At 33.3% G+C, this 16,896-nt stretch overlaps 3 protein-coding genes across 7 annotated transcripts in view; 2 read left to right on the forward strand and 1 right to left on the reverse strand.

The window, feature by feature from the left end:
* LOC135073884 (glutamate-gated chloride channel) overlaps positions 1-10,068 on the forward strand; it is a 92,419-nt gene extending 82,351 nt beyond the window's left edge. For 3 of the 5 annotated variants that reach the window (XM_063968117.1, XM_063968118.1, XM_063968119.1), the window contains 5 exons: positions 202-416; positions 1,695-1,745; positions 3,262-3,321; positions 3,723-3,833; positions 4,255-10,068. In XM_063968117.1, coding sequence (XP_063824187.1) covers positions 202-416; positions 1,695-1,745; positions 3,262-3,321; positions 3,723-3,833; positions 4,255-4,401 — 584 coding nt within the window. In that variant the 3' untranslated portion in view covers positions 4,402-10,068. The remainder of the gene's footprint in view (positions 1-201; positions 417-1,694; positions 1,746-3,261; positions 3,322-3,722; positions 3,834-4,254) is intronic. The other 2 variants (XM_063968121.1, XM_063968120.1) reach the window with 2 other exon arrangements.
* A 1,630-nt stretch (positions 10,069-11,698) lies between these two features.
* LOC135073866 (thioredoxin domain-containing protein) lies at positions 11,699-13,833 on the forward strand. Its single transcript, XM_063968089.1, has 6 exons — positions 11,699-11,946; positions 12,075-12,260; positions 12,354-12,492; positions 12,655-12,816; positions 12,921-13,046; positions 13,142-13,833. The coding sequence occupies exons 1-6, from the start codon at positions 11,820-11,822 to the stop codon at positions 13,341-13,343; spliced, it is 942 nt and encodes a 313-aa protein (XP_063824159.1). The 5' UTR covers positions 11,699-11,819; the 3' UTR covers positions 13,344-13,833.
* LOC135073867 (ELMO domain-containing protein 2) lies at positions 13,786-15,879 on the reverse strand. The gene is made up of 2 exons (XM_063968090.1): positions 15,225-15,879; positions 13,786-14,853 (listed from the first exon to the last, which is right to left on the reverse strand). The coding sequence occupies exons 1-2, from the start codon at positions 15,741-15,743 to the stop codon at positions 14,431-14,433; spliced, it is 942 nt and encodes a 313-aa protein (XP_063824160.1). The 5' UTR covers positions 15,744-15,879; the 3' UTR covers positions 13,786-14,430.
* Between the last annotated feature and the right edge of the window lie 1,017 nt (positions 15,880-16,896).

Raw genomic sequence — 16,896 nt, forward strand, 5'->3', positions numbered from 1 at the left:
AGAATTTTAATAAGTAAAATTACTTAGTTGATTTCAGTTTTTACTAAATTACTCTATAAATGTAGGTAATCACAGGTTCCAGTATTATAAGGAACTATTAAGTAAATGCAAATACCAAAATATCATGCTTATATTTTATTACAAAGGGTCCCCATTATTTCAATAATGCTGAATTTGTAATTTTGTCAATTCTGTATACAGGTGTAACAACAATGTTGAATTTTTTCACAACATCAAACGGTTTTCGGTCAACATTGCCGGTGGTGTCGAATTTGACGGCCATGAACGTGTGGGACGGCGTGTGTATGTGCTTTATTTACGCCTCGCTCCTCGAGTTCGTGTGCGTCAACTACGTGGGGAGGAAGCGGCCCCTCCACAATGTGGTGTACAGGCCCGGAGAGAACCCCGTCACTCAGGTAATTACCTTCTCAACCGTACCTCTCATCACTCTCTATGTTGTAACGATTCGTGTGATCGATGTTGTTTGATCTAGCGCCGCATAGTAGCGGTACCAAAACACTTTTGCTCCCTATATTATACATAACTCTATCGCTTCTCTAAACTATCAGTGTTAAATGTGCAAATAAGCGAATATTCAATCCAACCACGCTGACTTATCTGTTCATTCAATGACATTATGAAATCACATCAGAATCTTACCTGTGAGTGGAAATTTAACTGCAGCATATTCATAGAATGATGAATGAATATTGTATGTACATAAAATTTACAAAAAGTTCTGATATCTACTTAATTTTGATATTATAACTGCTCTTGCTACGAAACATTATTTACTCTATTACATACAGCACCTATATTTTGTACTTATACATTTTGATCATTCAGACGCAAACAAAACTCCACAATTTATTCTCGAAGGATCTAAAACTGTATGCTATTATAGACGATGTGTAGATGCTAATATAAATGTCATTTTGATCCCAGTTCCCGTAAGCACTAAATCAAAATTTTGCACGTAGAAGTCAACTATGTTGGACCCGTAGATCCTTCGCGAATTTTTTTGTATTTTATTCTTATACTCTTTGCAATGTTTTCTTTTACATAACAACAGGACATAGCATAACTTGAAATCAAATTAAACGTAACCATGTGTGTATCGGCGATGTCATGTTGTTTCTTTTTAACTCTACTATGTACCTACCTACCGCATGCTTCACTCTTTCAGAATTACCTACTGCATGAATTTGTATTTTTTACCCTATTGGGAGGTCAGAATCCATCACATATCTTTTCATTTGCAATCGTGCTCTTACAAAATCATAACTTCAGTAAAATCAGTCAAAGACTATTTTGTGTGGCCATATTTTTAAATAAAATCCTTCTAAAGTTAAACACTTCGCCGTTCATAATGTATCACAAAACACTAAAAGGACAGGAGGAATGTACAGTATTAATAAATTTTGCAAAATTGAAAATGGGAAAACATTGCAAAGACATTTCAGTTATCTGATACCGGTAAAAGAGGGCACATGATCATAAGATTAAATTCAAAAGCATATAGGTGTAGTACACTTTTTTATAAAAGATAATTCTAGTTACTTCTTTCAATCAATGATTATGAGTATTTGTATAATTTAATGTACTGGCCACAACAATCTAGTCTTCGTTCACGTTGGCACCTCGTCAGACCACCAGTCACGAGTGAACAAATTGTGTGTGTGATGTGTTCGCAGCGACTGCCCGCTGTCCTGAGCAGAATTGGCATTATACTCGCCAGCCCCTTGGTAAGAATGTTCGCCACCTTCATTGGCACTTTCCAAAAACTGTTATATTTCTTTTATACTCCTTATTATTTTGAAACACCTTTGTTTTATGTATTACAAACCCCAGTGCTTGTAGACAATGTAACAATCGATTTTGATACCGTAACCGCTTCGCTATGCCCCCAAGTTACAAAAAATCTGCATGCGACTTTACCGAATCGAAATTATAGCGAGTGTTACATTGTCTAGAGGCACAGTTCTCAATAGCGAAAAGAAATATATCAGGCCAATAAAATCACCATTGTTAACAGCACGCTCTTTGAAAGCATGCGTAACTCGAGTATTTAGGACATCATCTATGATTATATTATATTATTGATCGGCTGTATAAGGTAAGTGCTTACTGCTTATTAAATATTAAGAAACTTTTATGTTATGTTTAAGAATAGATTAAGCATGACCTTCCAAAAACAACGCCTTAAATCTGCTTTACCTATGGGACAAAATGTTGCCAATACAAAACATCAAGGAATATCAATAACAAAGTAACCTATTATAGCAGACGTACATGTTTTTCTTTTCCAGACAAACTTCACACAGTTCTTATCTTCAATAAAACAAAGTCCTAATAAATTTTAATTATATGATCATCCAGAAAATGCCGATGTTCTACTGTACCTACATTATCAATTTGTATAGACAACATATGTGATATTTTGTCCTTACCCATGCAGCATGGCTAAGAATGAAAATTATTTGTTGCATCTGCGCTATTTTATTTATTAAGCAGTTAATATACAATTATTATCGGTACAATATTTATCAAACACATAACAAAATTTATCAATCAAACGCTTTTTTAAGCGTTTTGGGTATGAAACAAAGACCTCAGCATCATCTAAAAAGTTAGTTTTATAAATTCAGATTTATGTGAAATATGATAGAAAATAAGGAAGACATTGACTACCTACTTCAAGGTGCTAATGATGGTCTTTTAATCTGCACTAATAAAACAAAAATATAAGCAACAACGCATTGCTTTTTTTTTACTAACAAATACCAGTATTAAAGCTTACAGTAACAAAAATACTACAGCTTTCGCACACCAAGCATTTGAAGTAATAATTAAGTGAATAAATCATTAAATAAGGTATGCTTCAGTAAGTCAAAGTTTCAAAATCATTTAAGAATATACCTAGTAGGTGCGAGAGTCCAACAAAATCAACTTCATTCGTTTTTGAAAGGGTAATCAAATCTTTAGAGGTATTTCTCGTTTAAAAAAAAAGGATATGATACATAATAACTTAGTTGAGAATGCATTTGATTTTGGTAAGCTCTACATTACATTATTTTGCAAGAAATACTATCTAACATCACAATAATTATACCTACAACTTCAATTATAAATTGAGAAACCGTTTTAGTAAGTTGAGTTATTTAGCTAAAACAAATATTTCTGAAGCATTCCTCTCCAAGTTGATTTAGCGAAATATATGCCATTCATGCTTGTGCTAAAAGTTAAATATAATTTACGTAGGAGGCGATGGCATTTCTCCATTGGGCAACAGATACCCCCCAACCGGAGACTAGTGGTGCTGTAAGTGAAGTCACCCAACAAACCATTTGCCCGCATCATCACATGACCTGATAATCACGAAAACTAACGCATCATTTTTTTTAACGCTGCTTCGGATTGCAACAGCCTGTAAGTATGCCCAGATACGTGAACTGATTTCGTCTTACTTATCCCTTTCTATCGTAATCATGCCGTTAGTAGCAAACCTTGTGAATGTCAGTAATTTATGAGTCATATTTCTCTTCTACTCGTGATCAGATACATTTTCATTTTTCCCCTTTATGTATCCCCCAAAGTTATCTTCGTAGCTTTCATCGCACTAAATGATTTCCTACTTCCATTTTGCACACTTTCTTTTCGTTTTCTTCATATTCCATCTAAAGTTTCATTTGATGTACGATGTATATTTTATGTTATCGCAGGGTGATAAAAAGAGGGAATCGACAGGAGCAGCGGACTTAGTGACGTGTACTACGTGTACTGGGCCCCCGGGCTCGTGTACCCACACAGCCAACAACGGGGGCGTGTCAGAGGTAAGCAGCAAGCATCTCATAATACACACACCATTAGTTCTATCAAGGCTCCCAAAACCAGTTTTGGCGAGATGCCCACACTCTTGATAACTACACAAAATACCGCATGTTATGTTTTGCCCCATACAAAATTTATTTTAGTTTCAAGCTAAGAATCATTCTGTATAAATGAAAAAATTCTGAAAATACAACGACATCATTTAAAATCTTACACAAACATTAGGTACTTATCTTAACCATCCCTCGCGTAGACAACGTATAGTAAGTGCATTGCACCTACATTATGTGAGTGAGATACAAAACAAAAAACACACCATTTGTAGAAAGTAGAACCGTACCACATGTAGAGAATCACACGGCTAATATTACCCCACAATTGGCTTTCCGTATCATCATTCATTTGCAAATTAATCTCTTTCAGCCATGTTTCGTCCAGGTTCGCAAAAAAGAACCACCGCACCCGATCCGCGTAGCGAAGACCATAGACGTGATCGCGCGCATCACCTTCCCCACTGCCTACGCCGTGTTTTTGATCTTCTTCTTCATCCACTACAAAGCGTTCTCTTAATGCAGCCTCCGCGCCTCAGCTCTTCAGGCCGCTTCCCCAACGAACTGTCTGTTACAATTTTGTCTTATCGCGTCACGGGCTTGCATGAGGCCGAACTGTTCCACACCAATGTTTTCGATGAGTGACAACATTCGTACGAATTGTGATTATTACCGTAAAGTGATCGTATTTAAGTTAGTTGTAAGGAACAAGCAGATATCGCTATATGCGGCTTACGATAAGTGTTGATGAAAGTCGGTCGAGTGATGAATTTCTACAGGTTTTGAAATAGTTTTCGATAAATTCGTATTATGTGGATGTTTGTAATATACCTGCTGACGAATGTGCAAGGTAGGTAATATTTTTTGTGTACACAAAACTTATGATAGGCTAAAGAGGGATCAATAACTTAATTGTATGAAAATGACTTGTATTCATGTTATTAGATCTTGGGCGTGAGCATATTATATGGAGGGTTGGTTTCATGAAATTTGTGAAACGTAACGTTAAGATCTTGAGCGAAAGAAATCTATTTCAAACCTAAAGACAGTCCAATTGTACTTTATTGCTTTAAGTTTTTATTGTATAGCTATAAGTTAGTAAAAGACATGATAACTTATATTTACTTAGGATTTATTAGAGTTAATCACTTTAATTAGTTATGCTACTTATATTATTTATTCATATACACCCACATAAGTTGTGATAATAAATTAAAGTTTAAAGTTGCTTTATAAGTAGGGATGATAAAGTATAGATGATTTATGACTAGATATTGTTTTTGCGGCATTATCGGTTTGAGTGGATAAGTTTAATGTTCATGTATAGACAATCTACTAGACGTAGTTGCATAGTTAGATTAAAGCTCAAGTCGTTACTTATCTTTAAATTAAAGTAAATTATTATTAGTCATGACATAAAACTTCTTGTAATTTTCAAACTAAGTCCATGTAACTATAATTTATTTCATATAAACCATGAACATGCCTTGTATATTCGATGTTATATTTTTTGCCCGAACGAATATTAACTAATAAGAACAGAACGTGTGACGCCAGCTGTAAATATTGTATTGGTATTAAATAATTACACTTCTCAATACGCACTAAGTAAATTTGAACCCTTTCGGTAACGTGAAATGTAATGTGTGAAATATTGTACTTTGTACTTACTAATTTCTTATTGACTGTAGAAAGAACAGTGTAACAATTAGGCATTTTGATTTTCAAAATGTTTTTTTTTCTTGTACATTATGTGCGTACCTCTTGACTCTTACAAAACTGTAAAAGATTTGACTGCGTTTGAATTATTAAGGCAAAGGCATTTTTTTCTTTCGTAATACATAACTACGTTCCTATCCATGTCCATGCTTTTTAAGGAGGCCAATAATTTAATCTCTTGATGAATGATAAATTATTTATAGTATTTCATAAGCCAGTTCAATTTTAATAGGTACCATCGACACAATGCCTTTTGCTTGTTAAAGACGTGGACCAACGAGTCAACTGTTTTGGAAAATAGATTTTATAACTTAATATTATAAAATAATTTGTAAGAAAAACGCGTTTTGGCTGTGCTTTGAATTCAAATTATCTATATTTAATATATGACGAGTAGTTAACGCATGATCAAAATTTTTAAATATGAATCATGATTTCAAGTTTGATCTAAACATTGGCATTGTCGCGATTGATGACAATCAATCAAAAATGTCTGATGCTTCTTTTATTAAACTTATCTAGAAACTGTTTATGCTACTGTAATGCATAATAATATTACGACGTAGGCAACGAGCTAATGCGTGTGACAACAATTTTAATTTCTAAAATTTAGAACGAAATCTCTTCTTCTTTATAATTTCTAAAATTAATAAGATTGTCGTTCGTTAAGTAGTGCAGTTATTTGTGTTATCCTAATGAACAGGCATTGAAAAAGTTAATTAATGAAACATTTAGTGGTCTACTTGTAAATTCACAAATAGGTACTTATTCAAATCGATGAATCAGAAAACGAGCAATTTTATCCAGTATCGATTATTAAGCATAATCTTTAAATTATTCACAACGCAAATAATACTATTCAAATACGAAAGACTCTACATTTTGCGTCGCGTCGGCTTCTATGCTCGGTTCAAAATATTATGTAATTTTCAAAGTATATTTTTGTTCTCATAATATCCTAAAGCATAAATGATCTAATAAAAATGATCTTTATCGATTAATTACGTTAACCCGTTAAAATTTATAAATGTTATAAGAGGACCTAATACTACCATTCCTTAAAGAATAGGCTCGAAACACAGAGTCTTTGGCTCGTGGTGATACTAATTTAAATTTGCAAAGTTTTTATACTTACTATTTAATATGTAAGAAAAATTACATATCATTCGCTTTATAAGATACAATCTTGTACCTATTTAAATTACGCAATTTAAACCTGTTAAGCAAAGCTACTTTATTATGTATTCTATGCTGACTAGATTTGTACTATGTTATTATATTTGTTGAATATGTAATTTTATTATATTAACGTTATACCTATACCAATATCTCAATATAAGTACATACAAGTACAAGCAAAGCATACCAAAGTGTTTGTTGTGTGGAATATCGAAGAAAATAATACCTAATATTATGTAGTGTTTTAAATAAACCATTGATTTTGTCCAGGTCTTAATTATTGTCGTTATTAAGTAAACATCAAAATGTGTGTGAATGGAAGACCAAGATAAAAATAAATCGCGTAGGTTCACAATGTAATGAGGAGCATACTGTAAGCCTGATATAGGTATCAATAATTGTCAATAGCCACATCGCTATTAAGCAAGCATTCTTCATCAAAGATTCATGTAGCCAAGCTAATAAAATATCGGTGCTTATTTTTTTGAATCTGTAACATGTGCATTAGATAATTTATATTCGCTGCTAATACTTATATGTGTTTTACTGTTAAATTTATTTTAGATCAAATAAAATTAACAAATTACTTACTACACGATATGATTTTGTGGTTTCCGTATTAGTTTTTACTCAATGTTATGTAGGGTATCTTGACTAGGTATACCAAATCGCCAAGAGATTCATTTTTACTGCAATTTTCTAGTTGAGGAGGAACCAATAATGCCTGTCGAGTTATTACGTAGGTAACATTGTGAATAAAATAATTTAAAATAAAAAGAAAATCAGAAAATTGTCTATGTAACGAAAAAATTACCTGAAATTTTGATTTACAGTTTTTTTTGTGAAAAAGGCAAATTCTTTCTCGGACAGTGTAGGTATTGTCTTGAATAATGTTTGAAAAAATAAATACCAACGTGTGATAGATAAGTACCTAAGCACCTTGTCATCGACAACCCAAACAAAATCCACAAAAATCAGTCCATTTTCTTATATGTGAGTTCGAAGCAAAGAACTACGCAAATTATTTTTCTATTATTTTCAGAAAAAATATTAAGTCTATCATAGTTCGACTGATTTATCAAATCCAAAATATATTTTATATACATTTTCTCTCTTTTATAAAAATAACCGACTACGATTAAAGTTACCTACCTTTTTGAATATAAAATATCACTCATACAACTAGTAAATACCTAATTGGAAGCTTCGCCCAATATGAGAGAGTAGGCTGAATGAGCCGCTTTAATATAGGTAAAGTATATATCAAATAATATGTAAAATACAATATTTATTAATATAATATAAACGTTAGGAAAATGTATTGTATCATAGGCGTGCTGTACCATAAAAACAATAATACATGTAGTGTCATTCTGATTTCTGCAAATATTGTTGCAGTTTACTTCAGCGTTAATTATAAGATTAAAATAGATAACAAGCCAAGTTAATTTGTATTCTATACTCAGGTCCCTATTATAAATCTCAAAGTCCAACTGGTCAAACGCAAGCATAGATACGATAGTGCATGGTTGGTTGACAAGAATTTCAATGCATATTTTCAGAGTTCAGAGGCTATTGATTTCGATTCAAACTTGGGTGCTGTTTCATAATACCGTTCTAAAGCAATTTCATACATGTTTTCAATTTTAATCACCTAACCATATCTGTGGCTTTAAATAAAAAAACTGTGTAATCACATTGTAGCATACTCATGACATAACTCATACATTTATCATCATTATTTTGCATCAAATAGCCACCTATTTTTACATTATTGTAAAATAGATGCATGAAACATACTGCCGAAGTGCCCATTTATATTCACGCGTAATTTTAACTTATGTTAAAAAAGCGATCCCTTATTTAGAAATAAAATTAGTTAGGTAATTTATTAATAAATCGAAGCACGAAAAGACATTAGTGAGATAAAACACAAAGATAATCCATTCAGCGAAAATTTGAATGGATAGTATTTGTATAAGGTACTTAATTAACAATATTGTATAGTCACTACGTCACTGGTAGGCATGAATTTTCATCTAGAAATGCCTTCAAAACTTTGCTATTAAGTAGGTATACATAACTTATCGAAACTATCTCTAGGAAAGCACTCACGCTAAAAACTTTGTTTTGAGTTGTTGTCCATCCTTCTAAACGGTAAGTAGTGTAATCGAAATCGATATTATTTTAAATGTCTGGTGGGGGGGACTTTTTATTTTTGTCTCAACAAAAAATAAAAGGCTATGTAGCTATGTACCTATACAAAGTTAGGTACAAAAAAGAAAAATAGTTTTCCACTGGATTACTTTTCTACACACGTCTTGCTCTCAATGCACCAGTTTTAGTATGCTTTAGCTTAATCGGTGTCTTTCGGTTAGCATTAGGAAATTATTATTATATTATCTTTCAAAATATTTCAGTTCTCGTGTTTGGGTTAAACGTTTTCTTGTTTATTTAAATATACGTAAATGAGTTTATTTTTATTTAAAAATAAATAAATAATAAAATAAAGTTATGTGATCAACGGATAAACTAAATAAGTAGGTAAGTTACCTAAACAAAAGTTTATTTATCATGGCCTTATTAGCGATGCCTCTACTTCTAAAATCTTGTGGTTAAACCTTATGTTGGATCCATCCTTGCATGATCCAAATTAATTTACAAATCAATTATGTACCTACTTACAATCTTAGATCGTAATTTAAGTACATACCTACGTAAGGATGTGTGTACATTGTACACTTACTTACGTATTAAAATTTTCTAAGAAACATATTAAATCCGTCATGTAAAATTACTTATAACATAATTTTTAGAATAAACCTAAGCATATTGATATAATAATTATTGTGATCAAATTTGATCTGAAACGCTATCACTTACTAATTAAGTAGGTAGGTACCTACTCCGCAATATTAAATAGGTACGTATACAATACAACACGTATAATATTTTCCTCAGCTTTTCTCATAGAAATTCGTTTTGCTTAGAAAAGTTTATGAGTTTGCACTTTTGCATTTAACAAAAATTTTGTTGTTAGAACAACACCATGTTTTCAAGCTACTCATTTATTATTGTTTAAAACTATTAGAAACAACATGTGCATAATATGTTTTATACATGAGAAAATTTATGGGAAAATTAATGGAAGAACACCAACTCGCATAGCCTTTGTAAATAAACCTGTCAGCTATGGCCGCCCGTTCGTATTTATACTTAGTGGCAATGTAAATAATTTTATTGTAAAATTTATGAATTAAATTTTCATCAAATAAAACACAAATTCAAACTATTGTGTGTATTATTGACTATACTACTAGTAGTGCTGATGAACGTGTATAAAATAATAATGTGCTGGTTTTAAGGTAAGTAATAAAATGGATATTTAAAATTAAGTATAAAAAGAATAATACTTAATGCATTCATTCCTATTTTATGTAGTATCACTCTAAGAAAGCTTAAAATACCACTAGGTAAGTAGGTACCTACTGGTATTTTACGTATGGTAGTACCTACTTTAATTCAGTCGACAGCACATCAAGCTATACATTTTCGTTGCAAAGTCGCCCCTATCGCAACTACGTAAGATACCACAGTGTTTACGTTGACGTGCTGTTGACCGTACATATTAGTGAAATAACATTATTACATATTGTGCGATGTCGAAGTCATTGGGGGAGGCAGCGAACGCCTGTAGCTGAAATGATGATGATGAACAGTACCTACTTAATAAGTAGGTATAATAAAGTCAGAAAGGCAAAATACCTTATTTTACAATCACTCGCTGTAATCACGGGCTGGAAGACGTAGCGTGGGCAGGCCTCCTACTAGGTGGACCGACGATCTGGTAAAGGTCGCGGGAAGAGCCTGGATGCGGGCAGCGCAGGACCGTTCATTGTGGAAAACCTTGGGGGAGGCCTTTGTCCAGCAGTGGACGTCATTTGGCTGAAACAACAACAACAACAATCACTCGCGTACCTACCTTTCTTGGACGGGACTTTGATGGGGAATGCCTTCCTTTAATTCTCACTTTTCCATGTTTTTCTTCGATTAGTATGGCCGATGTGTATTTATGGCACTAAACTTACGCAGGTAGTACCAGGTAGGACTATTCCATATTCACCACTATAAACTAATTTAGAAATTAGAAACAAACAAACCCCGTTTTTCGTCTCTTTTCGAATCCCGCATTTACCGCGCCGCGCCGCGCCAACCTCCTTTTTTTTTAAATAAACAGCCTACGAAGCATGAAGCTAAAGATAAAAATGGAGGCCACACTTGGAACAAAAACTTGAGTCAAATACCTACTTATCTCTATCTCGGTCTCTGTGGGCCGACCTCTCTTTTTAGTGTGGACTGTAGTATTGCTATCTCCTTATTTAAATCTCCTAGTAAATTCTTCGAAATAGCCAATTCACTAACCAAATCAGAAGTTAGACAAATAAATAGTTAAATATTTGAACTACGATTACCTAGTTAAATTAAAAATCACAAAATTGTCGGCCGTTTAGGCTTAATGTGTTGGCGAATCAGGGAATTACAATCCCAATTCCTGAGGAATCGGTACCATGTGGCAACATCGGCCCAATCCGGCCCATCATGGCGGTTGTTTACCTACTATTTTGTTTACTATGCAGTTAATTTCGTTTGAGATTTTTTACAGGACCTAATTTTTACAGGATTTTTTGTTTATTTATAAAGAGAGAGTCTGCCCACAGAGAGCGAGATAGTGATACATAGGTTGTGCTTCAAGTAGGTAGTCGAAGTGTGGCCTCCATTTTATCTTTAGCTTCGTGCTACGAAGGAAGTATTTTACGATACGATATGATTCGATTGCAATACGACTCACCCTCCATCTACTAGTTATACTATCTTTGCATTACCTGCTGTTTTATCTGTGGTGTATAAAGTGACAACAAGACAGACAGCTGTCAAGAAGTTTTTGAAGTTTACACACTTGCCGAATTTTATTGCCGATTGGAAATAAATAAATTGATTTCTTTTCATGAAAATACTTCTGATTGTATTATAATAAACAAAATGAAAGTCGTTTATTTTCTAGTATTGATAAGTTGTATCACAATATCTGAGAGTGTCTTACAGAGTGTGAGTGATGATGATATTTTGCAGTTGATCAAAGATCATGAAAAACTTATTGTTTTCTTCAGTAAGTGTATCATTTTATTCTTTAAATCATACATTTGCGTATCTTAGTAATGGAATCATTCACCATAATGTATTGAAACCCTTGTAAACGGGACTCGCAACCTATATTGTTGTATTGTACATTTACAGCAAAATCAAACTGTCCATTGTGTACAAAATTTGAGGAGCACATTGAAAGTTTGCACGAAGACTTCGAGAAACATCTGAATGCATTTACTGTAAAAGCAAGCAATAGCCATTTAGTGAAGCTTTACAGCCCAACCAAAGAACCAGCTATTGTATTCTTCCGACATGGGATACCAATGTTATACAATGGTAAATATGTGATAAAGTAGATGTATATAACTAAAAGTTAAAAGTGCAAAGTAATTCTGTTTGTTATGTACTAAATTATTGTCATATTTTTAGGTGAGGCTGATGAAACTGCCATATACACTTTCCTTGAGGCAAATCAATCACCGGCAGTGAAAGAAATGACCGATAAGATATTTGAACATATGACTCAAGCCGCTACTGGTGCTACCACTGGTGACTGGTTTGTTATGTTGTAAGTATGTTATTCAAACTATTACAAGCTTTTAAAGATCTAAAATAATAAAGAATAAGACAAGTTTGGTTTGAAATAAGCACCAAGTGCAAAAATATTTTTTATTTTCAGTCTTAATACAAAATTAAACATTTAGTTAATTCTTTTTGTTATTATTTTCAGTTATGGGGCATCATGCGTTGAGTGCCAGAGACTTCACGCTGTATGGGAAGGAGTAGGAGCGACATTACGTGGCCGCATCAATGTGGCCCGTGTAGATGCCAATTTGGCAGGAATCAACACAGCCAAAAGATTTAAAGTAACCAAGTTGCCCACATTCTTATTGTAAGTATAAAATAGCATTACTAGCATAGTAACACCTGTATTATTAATTCAAAAGATGAAATTACTGAAATGTATAGCTATTGTTTTATTCATTATTATTTCAGCTTCAGACATGGCAAGATGTACAAATATGATCTACCGAAGAATGATATAAAATCATTTGTGTCATTTGCTCAAGACTGGTACAAAAATGCTAAAAGTGATAATGTTCCACTTGTGCCATCTCCATTGTAAGTATTTTTATAATTAAATTTCAAATATTGTTGGTACCTTCAATATTTTTCTATTTGTGAATACCTAACAATTTTTTTTATTTTCTTTTCAGTGATGATGTCGTAGATTGGTGTGTAGAAATGATAAGATTTTGGGTCACTTTTGGACTGGAAATACTAGCGAAACATCCCTGGATCTGGCAAATTGGTGTGGCTGGATTTGGCCTCGTAGCCATAACAGCTCTTATAGCCCTGGTAAAGGCTGGCAAAACTAAACCAGTCAAAGAAACTAAAAAAGACAAGAAAAGTAAATAATGCTATGCTATAAATAGTTATAGAACATAGATTCTATTAGCATTATTTAAAACTTTTGCTCATGCATTTACATTTTGATATTTTTATAGTTACTTTATTTATATGCTGTACAGACTTGATTTTTTATATATTTTGGACTGTTGTATTTAAGTTATATTGTGTATTGTTTTCACATGGTGAATAAAACTTGGTTTGATCTATCAAAATATTTAGGCAATTCCGTCCAAAAAAAGAGTTAAATATTATTTGAGAAATGTAAGAAATGATCTCTTTAAATATTGTGTTGAGGTTTTTTTGATTATTTCATAAATATCTATGTATTGTATAACTTGTTGTGCGTTGGACTCTTAATATTCCTCCTTCTGAAGGAATATTAACTTTATGGTTGGACTTTCTGTGAGCCTTCAAGCAGATTATAAATAAATAAATAATAATAAAACAATCCATGTTATTTAAATATTTATTATAAAATAAATAAATGTAAAAACAAGTTTTTTTTCTACATTTACCACACAGTGTTTGCCTCTGCAACTTAAAAAACTAAAGTAGGTACTTAAATTGGTCACAGCTTTTAAAATATTAATTTAATATATTTTATTTAGATCCCTTGATATAACTAATCTCATTGTCAGTTACATATTATTTACTTCATACAGACATCAACATCATCACATCTAAATATAATAAATTATGCTAAAGAAGAAAAGAATGAGGTACATTCATCTATTTCACACAACATCAAATGACATGAAACCACTAAGAAAATTAACAATGAACCCTGCCTGAGTATCAGATTATTATAACATGATTTTCCCCTAATACCTGTAAGCTACACACACACATGCATTGAACACCAACTTTGTAGTGATTAAGACAATACAAATTACATTAAAAACTGAACCTACAGTGATACATTTGGAAATTATTAGGTTAAAATGTGTTAAATCAAATCTACACATTCAAGTGCTTGTGCCAAAGCTGACCAGTAGCAAATACTGAAATATTTACCAGAAGAGTACTAAATCTATTAATAAATAAATGCTTAGAAATTGTTTTCATGTTAACTTGTTGATAACATGAAACTTATCTATACAGTATCAATTTCAATATTTATTCTAAAGACTGTTGAAGGGTCTGCAAGCTCAGTTCTGATTGCATTCTCAAACTTTTTGAAAATTATTGAAAATTCCATAATATCTTGAGGTTTTGATTCTATCCACATCTTATCAAATTCATAGAATAGGTAGCAATAGAACCTATGGAATAAATTAATATTAGGTAGTTGTCTTTTAGCATTAAACATGTAAGTCTTAGCAGAACCATCCTTTAAAAGGTAGTAAGCCATTGATGTCAGGTTGATTCCCACAATAGCAAAGGTGTATCCATACTTTGGATGTAGTGAATGGCTTAAAACATGACTTGACGCCTGTGGATATTCAGTTGCAAAGAACAATAGATTCTCAAGGCCCAGAATACCCATGCCTCTAAAGTCGGTTTTAGGATCATCACCCTGAAAGAAACAAAAAGATTATGAATTCAGCATTAATTTAAGCATTATCTTTAAGTGGGTGGACGTCCCACGCTGCGTTTTCCGGTACGTGGCCTCCATTCCAGAACCTTGCTGCCCCATCGGCCGTCAGTTCTGCGTACTATGTGCCCTGCCCACTGCCACTTCAGCTTGCTGATCAAGGTGGACCGACGACCTGATAAAGGTAGCGGGAAGGCGCTGGATGCAGGCCGCTACCAACCGTGCGATGTGGAAGTCATTGGGGGAGGCCTATGTTCAGCAGTGGACGTCCTGTGGCTGAAATGATGATGATGATGATGATGATGATGATCTTTAAGTGAAAATGAGAGAAACAATTGATTTCAATTAGGTACCTGAAATCCTATGTGCTGCCATTGTTTAGTTACTCGTTTTTCGAGTTTATCATTTGGTACCAACAATTCCCACAATCTGATCAATTTTTCTTCATGTTCAGTGTTTGCACTATCAAACTGTATTCGACGAATATCTTCTACTTCATCCATTAAATACCTATAGCTCCAGATTTGTTCCATGCATTGTCTCAAGGAAACTACGAAGGAGCCATGAAGTTTAGGGTTTATTTTCTTTACTCTCATCACGACCGATATTGAAGGATCGAGGATTTCTCTGAAATTCTGCGGCACGAACCGTCGTTCATAAACAACTGTATCCAAGTATGAAACAACTTCTTTAACACATTGTGTGCGTGATAACATCAGAGATCTTTCTACACCACATGCCCTCGCTGCACCAGCTTTCTCGCCGTAACATATTCGTTGTAACTCACATAATCGTGTAGTTTTTCGCAGAAACCATTTTATTAGAGGCCTTAGATACCATTGTAAAACAGACCAAATATTGAACACTATCATTTTTCTCTCCAATTAAACCTTAAAGCAAAATTGCATTTCGAAACTTCGATTTTTTATTTTCGTTTTGTTGAACTTCGCCCGTTGTCATGACATTGCTTGGTGCTTGGCTGACTTTTTGACACTGACAGCATGCGCTATTTTTTTTTAGATAGAAGATTGAGTACCATGAAGCTAAAGATAAAAATGGAGGCCAGACTTGGAACAAAAACTTGAGTCAAATACCTACTTATCTCTATCTCGCTCTCTGTGGGCCGACCTCTCTTTTTAGTGTGGACTGTAGTATTGCTATCTCCTTATTTAAATCTCCTAGTAAATTCTTCGAAATAGCCAATTCACTAACCAAATCAGAAGTTGAACAAATAAATAAATAAAATAAATTTACTTAGAAAGAGAGAGTCTGCCCACAGAGAGCGAGATAGTGATACATAGGTTGTGCTTCAAGTAGGTATTTGGAGTGTGGCCTCCATTTTTATCTATAGCTTCATGTTGAGTACTCAGACCGAAAAACAAAACAAGATGTTTTTTTGTCTACAGTCTAATTTTTTAGAAATCAGCAGAAATGTCATCAAACATGGCCAACTGACATAAAAATATTTTTAGTCTGTGAACTAGTGATGAGACAAAACCTCTCGTTAATCGCGAAGTGAAATTATTGTAGTACTTGCGTATCATCGCCGGGTGATCGTCAAAATACTAAAAATATGCAACAAAGTCGCAACATTGAATGTGAACTGATTATGAAATTTTCGAGAACAGGAAACAAACTGTATGCACAGATGTAATCAAAAAACACACTGGACAGTAAAACAATCAATGATATCCGTAAAGTTATTAAACTTCAAATAGTTGCAAAAAGTGCTGTTTGACAGTGTTGCTACTAGTGACATCTCGCTCGCTCAGTTCTTTGTTGCTCTATTCCGCTAGGGAGGTAATTTAAGATGCTATCAATGAGGGTTTTCGCGATTGAAAAATCCGCCAGATGGCAATACCTAGACGCGAGGTCCAAATGCTGCATGATTGTGGTTATTTTTGACATGACATTGACAGATATGTCAAAATCCACCAATCACGCAGCATTTGGAACTGACTCCGAAAAAGTATACACTAAAAGTAGAAAATTAATTTTACGTTATCTCCAATATTGTCGAAGTTA

This window comes from Ostrinia nubilalis, chromosome 8 (assembly GCF_963855985.1).
Source record: "Ostrinia nubilalis chromosome 8, ilOstNubi1.1, whole genome shotgun sequence".
NCBI classification, from domain to species: domain Eukaryota; kingdom Metazoa; phylum Arthropoda; class Insecta; order Lepidoptera; family Crambidae; genus Ostrinia; species Ostrinia nubilalis.

What these genes read in the sequence shown, in the direction of transcription:
- LOC135073866 (XM_063968089.1), top strand. Translation starts at nt 11,820, where the DNA reads ATGAAAGTCGTTTATTTTCTAGTATTGATAAGTTGTATCACAATATCT. An exon ending in AAGTTGCCCACATTCTTATT is followed by an intron (nt 12,817 to 12,920) that starts GTAAGTATAAAA and finishes TTATTATTTCAG; the next exon opens with CTTCAGACATGGCAAGATGT. An exon ending in CCACTTGTGCCATCTCCATT is followed by an intron (nt 13,047 to 13,141) that starts GTAAGTATTTTT and finishes TTTTCTTTTCAG; the next exon opens with TGATGATGTCGTAGATTGGT.
- LOC135073867 (XM_063968090.1), bottom strand. Translation starts at nt 15,743, where the DNA reads ATGATAGTGTTCAATATTTGGTCTGTTTTACAATGGTATCTAAGGCCT. An exon ending in GGCAGCACATAGGATTTCAG is followed by an intron (nt 14,854 to 15,224) that starts GTACCTAATTGA and finishes TGTTTCTTTCAG; the next exon opens with GGTGATGATCCTAAAACCGA.